The sequence below is a fragment of the Cetorhinus maximus genome, chromosome 20, assembly GCF_964194155.1.
Source record: "Cetorhinus maximus chromosome 20, sCetMax3.hap1.1, whole genome shotgun sequence".
NCBI classification, from domain to species: Eukaryota; Metazoa; Chordata; class Chondrichthyes; order Lamniformes; family Cetorhinidae; genus Cetorhinus; species Cetorhinus maximus.
Window position 1 is genome coordinate 85,702,814 of NC_135898.1, and position 12,425 is coordinate 85,715,238.

At 43.1% G+C, this 12,425-nt stretch overlaps 1 protein-coding gene across 1 annotated transcript in view; it reads left to right on the forward strand.

The window, feature by feature from the left end:
- Window positions 1-11,482, forward strand: part of zfyve27 (zinc finger, FYVE domain containing 27) — a 168,350-nt gene extending 156,868 nt beyond the window's left edge. The window contains exons 9-11 of the mRNA XM_078565097.1: window positions 8,033-8,079; window positions 8,845-8,926; window positions 10,951-11,482. Of these exons, the coding sequence (XP_078421223.1) occupies window positions 8,033-8,079; window positions 8,845-8,926; window positions 10,951-11,015 (194 nt within the window). The 3' untranslated portion in view covers window positions 11,016-11,482. The remainder of the gene's footprint in view (window positions 1-8,032; window positions 8,080-8,844; window positions 8,927-10,950) is intronic.
- Window positions 11,483-12,425: the final 943 nt, after the last annotated feature.

The following is a 12,425-nucleotide window of genomic DNA, read 5'->3' on the forward strand; positions in this document are numbered from 1 at the left end:
CAACTCTTCCCTGAGTTCGTAAATAGAACCTTGCAGCTGTGAGAGGAGAGGCATCCCTGTCCCACTGCCCCTCCCCCTGCCCCCCACCGTGAACCATAAAGGCTGAAGCCTAGAAAAGGGCCTGTGTAAGTGGTTATTAGAAAGAAGTGTTTTTTCATTCACATACCTTTGACCCTTATCACTTCTCTTGAAGTAATTCACTGCTTCCTGGGAAAGACAGCCTACAAAGAAATAGGTACAATGGTCTCTGTCTTCAGAAAATTGCAGTTTTCCAAGGATAACTAATTAATCACATAATCTACATTGATACGTCACATTGATCAGCACCTCTCACTAATTTTGCTTGCGACTTGACCTTGCTAGGGTTCCCACCCACCAGAAATTAAAGATTAATCTCCACGACACCGCTGTGAGCAACACCCTAGAGAAAAACCATTGTGGTAATTAGAATGAACCATTTTTCTCATTTTCTTTGAATACTTCTGTTTATGAATTATAGAAATTTTGGAGATTGGGGGCACTAAGACAGTCAAGAAGCATCCAATTGGATAATGTAGAGACCCTTTCCTTTCCAATTGGCCACGAGCGACAGTGTGAACAGGGACATGATGTAACCTCCAGGAAAACATTTGACTAGAGTTGCCAACTCTCACCATTTCTAGACTAGGAAGACAGGCCTTGGAGCACCCATCCCATTCAGAATTTCCTCCTCCATCGATCTCGTGCAGATCTACCCAGCAGAATCAAAATGGCATCTGGACAACTCCCAGAGCCTTGGCAATTCCTATCTGTTTGCACTCCTGTCCCCCGCTGGCTGTCCTGCTCCAATACCGCGGGCCTGAAATTTTGAAAAGGACTGTTCTTGGCATTGTTGCCTTATTTGTGGATGAATCTGAAATCGAAACTCCGAGATCAGTTAGCATCAGGAAGGAAAGAAGTTGTGTTTTATGTAGCGGAACTCTCAACCTCGGATGCCCCAAAGCACTTTACAGCCAATGGAATACTACTTTGAAGTGTATGTAGTCACTGTTGTAATGTAGGGTAACGCGGCAGTCAATTTGTACGCAGCAAAACCCCCCAAACGACAATAAATGTCCAAAGAATCTGGTTTTCCTTTTTAAGCGATGTTGTTTGAGGGATTAAATATTGATCAGGCCACCTGGGAGAACTCCAATATTGCCGTCTGCCTTAGAAGGCAGACACAGACTCGGTACAGCGTGTCACCCGAAAGGTGGCACCTTCAACTCTCGGCTTGGCATCTGAGCACACTATTGGAAGTATAGGACTTTAAATTTTCCTTTGAAGCCCTGTGGTGCACATTTAAATGGCCCAAGGAGACAAAGAGCTTGAGCACTGCTGCTTTATAAGGTTTTAACATTAATCGTGAGACTTTTCTATTACATTTTTTAAAAAATGCGAAACAAGTTAGGAGCTCTGAAAAGAGTTTTTAGTTTTATTATCCATTGTAAATGATGTAGATTTTAAAATGTATCATACTATGTAATGAGGAAAGGCCATTCAGCCCATCATATTCTATTCCTTTCACAGACCAGGTACAATCCGATCTGTGTGTGGAAACTTGGCTTTGCTTCCATCGCTACACATGTGACCATAAAGGAACAGATACATCAAGCCAGTTGGCTGAACCTTTAGCTCTTGTTGGCATGAGCCAACTGTGTCCTTAGTTTGAACAACATTCCACCCAGAAGGCACAATGTACGATACAAATCCAAAACATGCCTGTGCCTCCTAGACAGTATTAATGTTGTTTACACATGACATGTTAGGAGGAGGAGGGGATTCAGTACACAAAGTTGGTTTCCAGCGCATCCGCAAGACTCAAAGGCTTGGCCAGCCCCATCTGTCTTGCGTTCCCCACCAGGGAATGCTGGCTTTCTCTGCTCCAAGGAAAACAAAATGGTTTGAGTAACTTTTGAGGGGCTATTAAGTAACAACTGCAGCCAGCAGATTCTTTGAGTCTCTGAGTAAACTTGGCAGGGTTAGATTACCAGGATTTATGCCCTGTCTATTGGGAAGTTGGGGGGGGGGGGAACTGCACTCAAAAATAGTTCTTTTTTTGTTGATCCAATACCCAATATATTACTGCTTATCCAAATTTCATCACTTGATACTTCTCTTTAAATACAGCGACACTAGATGTATCACATAAGGGTAGTATTCAGTTTGTGTGACAAGGGCTCCCTCCGCCAGTTGGAGAATCGCTGGGGGCCCCATGTTGCTTCTCACTGGGAGGCTCGACACTATTTAAATGCAATCAGGCACTTAGCTGGTCAGCGTTAGACTTCCCACTTGATCGATGCTCCAGTAGGGTGGAAATTCCATCCCCTGAGACCTGCTGGCTAGCCAGAGACCTGCAGCTCTCAATGACCGGCAGCACCACCAGGAGTGGTGGCTGCTGCTGGCAATGTTTTGAGGCCTTCAGCAGGGACCATAGCTGGATCCCAGGAGATGGGCAAGTGAGGTGAGATGGTGGTCACAGGCAGGGAGTCACCAGCAGGGCGGGGGAAGAGGGGTTAGAAGCAAGGAGAGAGGGGATGACTTTCAGCAACCCCCCCCTCCATTTTCCCAATGCAGTGTCCTTCGATTGGGCACTGAGTGCCTGTGAGCGAGGAACTCCTTGGCAGGCTACTGTTGGGTCTCCTGGGCGGCTCTCGAAGACACAGGAGACCTGTACAAGTCCCATTAAATCCCTTAGCCACCATTAAATGCTGGTGGGCCCAGGGATAATTGGCATTAAATAGCTCATTAATGACCTTTGTTGAGGTCCTGCGGGTGGGATTCCTGTGTCCGGTCATTCCTGCTCCCCACTAAACTCAGGACAGTTTTCCCGCCACCGGGAATCGGACATGGGTACTCCAGCCCGATTTTACCGGCCCCTCCCCCTCTCACCCCCAACTTCATGCCTGCTCTGGTGGGCTCCGTAATATCCCACCTAATATGTTTTTTCTGCAAGCCCAGCTTGAAGTATCGAGAAATTGAAAGTACATGTTGGTTTACCTGCACACAGTGGTTTACTCCATGACTCCATCATGTAGGGAGCTTGGCGTTCCCACAGCATTACTGCTCTTGCCCTTCTTGGTGGTAGAAGTTACAGGAACAGGAGGCACTGTCAAAGTCACCTTGGTGAATTGGTATAGTGCATTCAGCAGACACTACACTGGTGATGGGGTGGTGTAGGGGGGAGGGGGATCAATATTGCGCTCATTGGCAGGGGCACCGATCAAGCAAACTGCTGCCCTGGATGTTGTTGAGTTTCTTAGCTGGTGTCGCAGCTGCATCCATCCAAGAGAGTTTAAGTATTCTATCACATTCTTGACTTGAGGCTTTGATGGGTCAGGAGACGAACCACTGATTGCAGAGTACCCGGACTCTGCTGTTCGCTTGTACCCGTGATGTTGGTATCGTTGGTCTGTTAAATGTGCCCCCCTGCTGCCCCACTCCTTTCATTTTTACATTAACCTCCTAATTTACATTATCACCAGGCTGAGGGTCACCCAACTCTCCCATAAAGCATGTGAGCTTTCCATCCCTAAAATAAAGGACACACTTATGTTTATAGCACCTTGTTACCATATTCAGACACCCCTAAGAGCCTAAAAGATAAAAGCAAAAAAAACTGCGGATGCTGGAAATCCAAAACAAAAATAAAAATACCTGGAAAAACTCAGCAGGTCTGACAGCATCTGCGGAGAGGAACACAGTTAACCCCTAAGAGCGTCGTGTGCAATAGACTACTCATTTGAAGGGGCCTCTATCATTACATGGACAAATGTATCAGCCATTCTGAGGTGAATCACCCATTAATTTGTTGACTGAGAGCAGAATGTTTGCCACAACATGAGAAGAACTTGCTGCTCTTATTCAAATAGTACCAAGGGATCTTCACCTGAACTGTTGGATAAGGCAGATAAGGACTCGGTGTTAATATCTCATCTGAAGAGTGCCAGCTCTAACAATCCAACACTCCCTCAGTGCTGCATTGTATTATCAGCCCAAACTACACACTCAAGCCTTGGAGTGGGGCTTGAACCTGAAACCTTCTGACTGAGGTGCAAGTGTTAGCGATTGAGCCAAGGTGCTGTGTCTACTGCATACTAGCGCACAAAGAAATTTTATTTTAATATATTAAGCAATGTACTCGCAGAAAGGATGAGATCTTCTAGGATGTCTGTTTGTCCCCTCCATCCCCAGGATTCAACCTTGGCCTGCTTCTCTCAACCTGTCAACTCAGCTAAGGATGCTACCGACCAAATCAGACTGACTGCCTCAGAAACCAGTATTTTCATTGCCTTGGTCACCTTCTAAGGCAAAGTTCCGATATTTATTTAGACAACAAATCACATTGTAAACTGAAAGCCTGAGAAGCTCCCGGATTGGTCAAACAAGTCTCTTCGTCTAGTAAGAACAGCTTAAACTGTGTTAGTAACTTGCATCAACCAGTGTACTACAAGACTTGGTCTGTGATCCTCTCCGTCTGTGACCTGTGCTTTGATCTGTCTCTGTTCCATTAGTTATTAGGTCAATATATTGATATCAGTTGAGATTGACCCAAAAATCTTTTCACTTTGAGAACCTCCACACGCTGTCCAAGACAGTTTGTAGCCCTGTATCACATTTTCATGCTCTTCCCTACAACAAGGCCGTTTGTGTCTTGGTAGTATCATCGAGACAGGTGACCTTCATTCATTTGGAGATATATCCAAACCCAGGTTCCAAGTCTTAATAGGGCTGTGCCATAACCCTCTGCCAGACCCAAAACTCCTCCAAACCCCCCATATTGGAGGTGGGTGGGGAGAGAGAGAGAGAACTGGATAAAACAGCAGCAAAGCCAAACTTAGCGTTTGAGGAATTGGCTCAACAGCTGACAAAGGACATGTTTAACACGTTTGTCTTTTAGCCCAGGGATGTGACCTAAATGCTCGTTGACCTGTGTTTTGATAACCTCAGCACTTTTTTTTTTTTGCACGCTCAGCATATGTTGCTGGGAACCTTATACATGGAGTCACATTTAAACAGATGGAGTTTCCAGAATATAAACACGCTTTCTGTCCGATTACATCTGGAAAAATGATTCTCTGCAGATTTCCCTTCCTCAGCATTATCAGTTGGGATAACTGGTATTCTGCAAGGAAGTATTTTATATTGACGCAGTTGTACTCTTCACTTAACCCATTCGCTGCTACTGCACCCGTTATAGCTCCCTTGTGCTTGCTGGCCCTCATTGGTGAAACGTTCCCTCACTGGCTTCCAAGGCCTGAGAATGAAGATCTGGGGTAGCAACAGGGTAAATTTATTTCATATGGATGGAGATCAGCTGAATTTTGGACAAGAGTGGTAACGGCTCACACCTGCTTGTTTCCATTAGTAGGATCCTCACCTCAGAAGGTGAGCGTTCAAACCCTACACTAGTACTTAGACTCATGGCCTAAACTAATACTTCAGTACAGCACTGAGGGTGGTTTCATCTCTCGAGTGAGGTGTTGAACCCAGGCTCTGCTTACCTGTTCAGGTGGGCAGTAGGGTTGGTTCCTTGAAGGATGAGTTCAAATTGGCCAAATAGGTCTTTGTGTAAACTGATCTGGAGAGTTTTTTTCAAATGTTTTCAGATTATAAAGTAGAGAAGAGAAATTATTCTTGATTGTGTTTCTCTTTCAAGTTGGAAGGATAAGCAATAGCCTCCGCTTTATCCCTGCAAGAGTAGCTGTTTTATACATTTCTGTGGCCATATTTATTCACTGCTGAATACTGGGGGACACAGTCTTGTAGGGCCAGAACATATTTTACTGGTAACTGGATCTGTATTTAGTAGTGCAAATGGATGAAGGATGTGAACCAAGTTCCGTTCACCCGAGACCCCTGTGCTCACTGACTTACATTGGCTCTCGGTCCTTGAGTGCCTCCATTATAAGACCCTCATCCTCATTTCAAATCATGTCTTCTCCCTCCCTTATGTCTGTAATTCCCTCCAGCCCTCCAACTTTCGGAGAACTATGCATTCTACCAACTCTGCCTTTGCGTCCACACTGACTCCTTCACACTACCATTGGTGGCCTTGCCTTCAGCATCTAGGTCCTAAGCTATGGAATTCCCTCCCTAAATCTCTCTACCTCTCTCTCCTCTCCTCCTCCTTTGAGACCCACTTCAAAGCTGACCCTTTGACCAAGTTTTTATTCTCTAGCAATGTCTTTTAATGTCCTTTAGCTTGGTGTTGATTTTTGTTTGATAACATTCCTGTGAGGAACTTTGTGATATCTTAGTGTGTTAAAGGTGCTATTTAAATGCAGGTGGTGTTTCTGAAAGATAACATATTGAATTTTTAAAAGCTGGAGCTAGCCAGAAATTGCCTCTCTGGCCCTTTGCACTCCCGGACCGAGCGACTGAAGAGAGGCCTTTCTGTTTTGTGCTTCTATACAGCATTACCCTTTAACATTTTAAGCTTCAGATTGGCTGGACAGCAATCAAATTGAGCAGATTTGAAACAATTAAAATGAAAATAGAATTTGAAAGTGCTTCACCTGTCAAAAATGGAAAAGGGGCGACAGGAGGGGTAAAAAAACAGGCCATAACTTTTACAGTGGTTCAAAAAGGAAACTTTGTTTAGAATAAAAGTAGAATTTGAGCAATAGAAAGAAAATGTGACAGGGAATTGGAGAGGACAGCGAAGTCAAAGGGAAAGGGATAAAAGAACAAAGAAAAAAAGCGCTTAAAATTTATTATTTTTTAATTAAAATTGGATTTTAAATGCTTATTTCCGTTGTGGTTACTAGCCCTGTAATAAAGCTAATCCTGGTCTTTGAGTGGTTTCATTGCTGTAATATTAAGAGTGAGAGAGCTGGAAAATTTATAAAGAGGTTGGCCCAGGGAGAGAGGAGTTTCCTTTGGGTTTGAAGGGTTAAAGTCAATTACAAATAAATGATTTTGAAAAACACTAAATTATGACTTATCACTTCTTTCACTTTTTTGAAAGTAGGAGTACATTTCGGCTAGCATGCTGATTATTTATGGCATTCTGAAATATTGGCAGTGTCTGTAAACCTCCACCAGTCTGTGAGAACATGCGAACATTGAGGCTGGTTGGCTTAGAATGAAATTAGTCTGCTGTCTTTGATCTCAAACAGAATTTTCTTGGTATTCCAAATCTCTCCAGTGCCTTGCCTGTCCCTATCTCTGTAAGCTCCTCCAGCCCCACAATCCTTGTGAGATCACTGCGTCTTCAATTCCGGCCCCTTGTACGTCCCCAGTTCTCATCGCTCCACCATTGGTGGCCGTGCCTCCAGCGGCTAGACCCTAAGCGCTGGAACTCCCTCCCTAAACCTCCCTGCCTCTTTACCTGTGTGTCCTTTAAGTCGTTCTTGAAAACCTAACTCTTTGGCCAAGCTTTCTGGTCATCTTTCCTAATGTCTGATTATGTGGCTCACTGTCAAGTTTTGTTTGTTGATGCTCCTGAGGAGTGCCTCGGGGTGTTTCACCACATCACCGGTTCTATATAAATGCAAGCTATTGTTGTTATTGTGTCACTATATAGCAATGGAGTGAGGGGTCAGGAATCCACCACGAGCCCAGCATAATGTGAAGCAGTGGCTTTAATAGTTCAGAGGGAGGGCAAAGACTAATTGGACATCACAAAGCTACGGTGCACAGATTACCGAGGAGCTGCAGCACCCTCACCCCTCCCACCGCCACGTTTTCTTTTCCTGCGATACACGTCGACATCTTTGCTCGAAAGTCTGTTATTTTTGTATCCCGTTCCTCTGACAAATCGTGATTTTTTTTTTATTTCATTGACGCAGTCCAGCAATGATCTCCTCCTGAAAGGAGGGTCAAAGTTGGAACCTGATTATGTCAACTGCATTTCCAGTGAATTAATATGTAATGATTGTTCCAGAGCATGCTGTGGCAATCAGTGCAATAACAGAAGTGGAATGTAGAGTCAGTGTGGAAGAAGCTTTGTTTTAATAGCTGTGCTTTTTAATTTATGTTTTTATTACACTTTTTTCCTTCTATATTTCAGGAAATTGTAACAGTTGCAGTGCCACGTTTTCAGTCCTGAAGAAGCGAGTGAGTATTCTTTCAAAAAAAATAATTCATTCCTTTGTTGTCATCAAGCTCAATGCCTATCGTTTTTTTTAAAAAAAAGAGATGGAATGGCTATACAGCAGTGTTAGCCATGGGTCAGCGGCTAGCACTCTCACCTCTTGAGTCAGGAGGTTGTAGGTTCAAATCCTACTCCAGGAACTTGAGTGCAAGACTCTCGGCTGTCACTCCAAATTCAGTAGAGGGAGCTCTGCACCGTCAAAGGGTCAGTACTGAAGGAGCACTTGTTGGCAGAGGTCAGTACCGAGGGAACGCTGCACTGTCGGAGAGTCAGCGCCGAGGGGTTACTACAATGTCGGAGGGTCAGTACTCACCCTTGGGGCAATGTGGGCGTCACTGGCTGGGCCGGCATTTAATCGCCCTTGTTCAGGGGGCATTGCTGTGGAGTCACATGTAGGCTGGGTAAGGACAGCAGATTTCCTTCCCTAAAGGGCATTGGTGAACCAAGTGGGTTTTTATGACAATTGACAACAGTTTCATAGTCATCGTTAGACTTTTAATTCCAGACATTTATTGAATTCAAATGGTGGGATTTGAACCCGGGTCCCCAGCATTATCCTGGGTCTCTGGGTTACCAGAGTGACAGTACCACTATGCCACCACCCCCCTTTCCTTTTGGTAATTAACGTTGTATAGGCAATGTATTGGTAGGGAGTGCTGCTAATATACTGGGTATGTGTTGAGTACTTGCTCCTTTCATCACAGTTCTTTTTTCCTGTCCATGCTTAGCGCAACTGCAGCAACTGTGGCAACAGCTATTGTTCGAGATGCTGTTCATTTAAAGTTCCCAAATCGTCAATGGGAGCAACTGGTAATTATTACTCTTCCTATTTCCCTGGTGCCTTCCGTTTTTGTGTCTTTTGGTGGTTTTCTTTCAATTTAAAAAGTTTGCAAAAATAATTCAAAATCAGCATGCAATATAGATGCAACGCTTCTGTGCCTTGAGTCAAAAACCAAGCCAAAGAAACTGCTTTGTAATTTGGTGGAAGATTGCACTACCTACTGTGCTACTACATACCGAGAATGCCCTTGGTGTGGTTTCCCCATCTGTGCTGAATTTGCGGATCTCTGTTTTGAGGGTGACAGATATATGTGCCATGACGAGCCTCAGTGCTTCTGTGCTCAGTCAGGGAGCAAGCAGCTATGATTCCCAGCTCCTAGTTGACATCTAGTGAACATCTTTTTCCTGGAGATGATTAAGCTTGGTGTAATATCCCCCCTGTCCCTTTCTCCTCTCCTCATCTCAAAGAGCATGTCAACACTCATTGTGTAGGCTCCTACCAAAAAGGTGGGACCACCGCAGTATGTATCACCACTTTGATGCGAAGAGTAGAGAAAGCAGACATCAAAAGAGCATGCGACTTTGAAGCTAATTACTGATGAATTTTGGCTTAATTTCTTTGCTGGATCAAATGTTTTGAACACATATATATATATATATATATATATAAGCGGTATGGCTGGTTTGCTTCATCTGTTAAAAATACTTTTAGTGCCTGTAAATAGTTGCAGTAAAATAAAACTAACTCTGTTGCAAGTGCCAACTGAATGTTCCATGTACATCAGGAATGGACTAACAGCTTTGCAATGCTTGCATCTGCTAAACTTCCAATTAAGATAGAGTCCTGCAGCCTCCTCGTCCCAGCTTGGGAACGTAGGAGCAAGTAATTTAGCCCCTCAAACCCGTTCTGTAGAAACAATAAGATCATGGCCGATCTTTCACCCAACTCCATACACCTAACTTTGTCTTTAAACCTTTGGTTAACAGAAATCTATCGATCTCAGATTTAAAATTAATAGTTGACCCAGCATCATTTGCTGTTTGTGGAAGAGTGTTCCAAAGTCCTGTAAAAGTGTTCTGTAACTTCAATTCTGAAAGACCTGGCTCTGATTTTTATGCTGTGTCCCCTAGTGCTAGATTCCCCAACCAAGTCAGTATCTACCCTATCTGTTCTCCTTAATATCTTGAAAACTTTAATCAGACCATACCATCTTCTAAATTCCAGGAAGTACAACACTAGCTTGTGTAATCTTGCCTCGTACTTTAATTCTTTGAAAAGCATGGATCATTCTGGTGAATCTACACTAAACTCGCTCCAAGCCCAGTATATCTTTTCTAAGGTGTGATGCCCAGAACTGAACACTGCACTCCAGATGTGATCTAATCAGCGCTTTGTATAGCTGTAACTACACACAACTCACTGCCTGGTTGAAATTGCAGATTTGATTGACTTTTTCCCCAAACAAAAATCTGACTTTTGATGTTCATTATAATGAGAAATACAGATTCTGGGGAATGGAGTCCTTTCAATATGGGACACCCACCGTTGGCACCAAGGCACTTACACATCAGACATCGTGCAGATCAGTGCTCCCTTTGCTTATTTGCCCCAAAAGTAGACTTCAGAATCCCTACTGTAGGATTTATTGTTTCCCATGCTAGGCTTCCCTGAGCAAGGTTGCCAATGGCCGTTGAATAAGGGCCAAAGTTTGCGTTACATGCACACTGCACTCCATTGAGAGTCATTTCTCATGAAGTTCATCCAGAGATGACTTCCAATCCATCCTATTTGGTTGGATTCAAACCCTGTTTTCCTTCAGTATGGAGGTTTGCCTGTTCGTCAGTTGAGATGTCAGATGCAGTCCACTCGTCTGTCCCTCCTTTCCATGAGATAATTTGAACACAGTATTTGTATATGTTCTATTTGTTGTAAACACCTCCACTTCTGCTAACTCCAGCTCCCGGCTAAATGGGAGGAAGCGACAGAACATACAATCCTGTTGCCCTCAGGTTTTATTGCACTATGATTTTCTCTCCCTCTCTTTCTCTTTCAGCACCAGATGCCCAACGAGAGACGGTCTTTGTGTGCGCTCAGTGCCATTACATCTTGAGCAAATAGGACGAGGCATTCATTCTTTCTTTTCGCCCCTCCCCTTTTAAATGTAAATTTTATTTTTACATTTTAAATAAAATGTACTGTAAACTGAAAACTGGAGAGGACAGAGATAGACACGAGAGATCTGTGCTTGCGAATGGACTCCTCTGTATTAAGGGTTTAGGGCTACAATCTAGCTATGAGAGGAAAGCTTTCTGGAATCAATGTTCATTTGTCATATAAAATAATATATAATATATATATGTATGTATCCTCACCTCTAAATGCTGCCTTCTACTGTATATATTGTCGGATTAGACCTTTTGTTTTGTATAGAGTGCGATGTCAAACACTATTTAAAGAGCTAGTAAAGCTCTCCGAGTCCTCATAAACCATGTTTCTTAAGATTGTATTTTATGCTTTCTCTTTAGTTTGATTTCTGTGGTGCAAGTCTAATACTTTCTCAATAAAAATGATCTACTGTTAAAAAAATATCAGAAGGGCACCCAAGATTTGTGACACTTGGTGTTGGAGTTTTTCCGGGGAGTGGACGGGTTGGTGTCAGATTGTTAGTTATAATTTTTTTTAAAAGGTTGGTGTTCCATAAAGGTTTTTTTTTCCAAAAATGTTGTTTTTAAAGTTTTTCCTCCAACTCAATTCATTTATTTTTCATTCTCCTTCTCCCCAACACCTTTGCTTTGCATCTTTTGAGGTTGCCTTTAATGTATGGAAAAAAAATTGAGACAATAAAATCTTAACAGTACAGAAGAAAGCCATTCGGCCCATCATTGCTATGCTGCCTTTGAAAGAGCTATCCAGTTAGTCCTATTGCCCTGCTTTTCCCCCATAGCCCTGTAGTCATCTCCCCTTCATGTATTTATTTAATTCTCAAGTCCCTATTGAATATGTTTCCACCACCTTTTCGTTCATCTCACTTCTATCTTTTTTGCCCATTAGCTTAAACCTGTGTCTTTGGTTATTGACCCTTCACCCAGCGTAAACAGTTTCCTCCTACCTACTCTTATCAAAACTGTTTTTAAAAAATGAAACCATTTGTTAGATTTGTGAAAGGAAGCTGTGATTTTTCATGTTTAAAAAATATTTTTTGGATACATCTACTGCTCTCCCACGGTCAATCTCTGAAACATCACATTTAACATCTACCCTGACCTGAACCTTTACCCCCCGTTGCTGAAAGTATTCCCTATGGAACTTGCCCCCTAAAGGAGTAGTTGAGGCGAATAGCGTAGACACATTTAAGCAGAAGCTAGATAAACACATGAGAGAGAAAGGAGTAGAAGGATATGCCGATGGAGAGATGTAGGGAGAACATAAACATCGGTGTGGACCAGTTGGGCCAAATGATCTGTTTTTGTGCTGTAAGTTCTTTTAAGTGATCTAAATGGATCCTGAGGTTAATTTAAGGTGAATTAT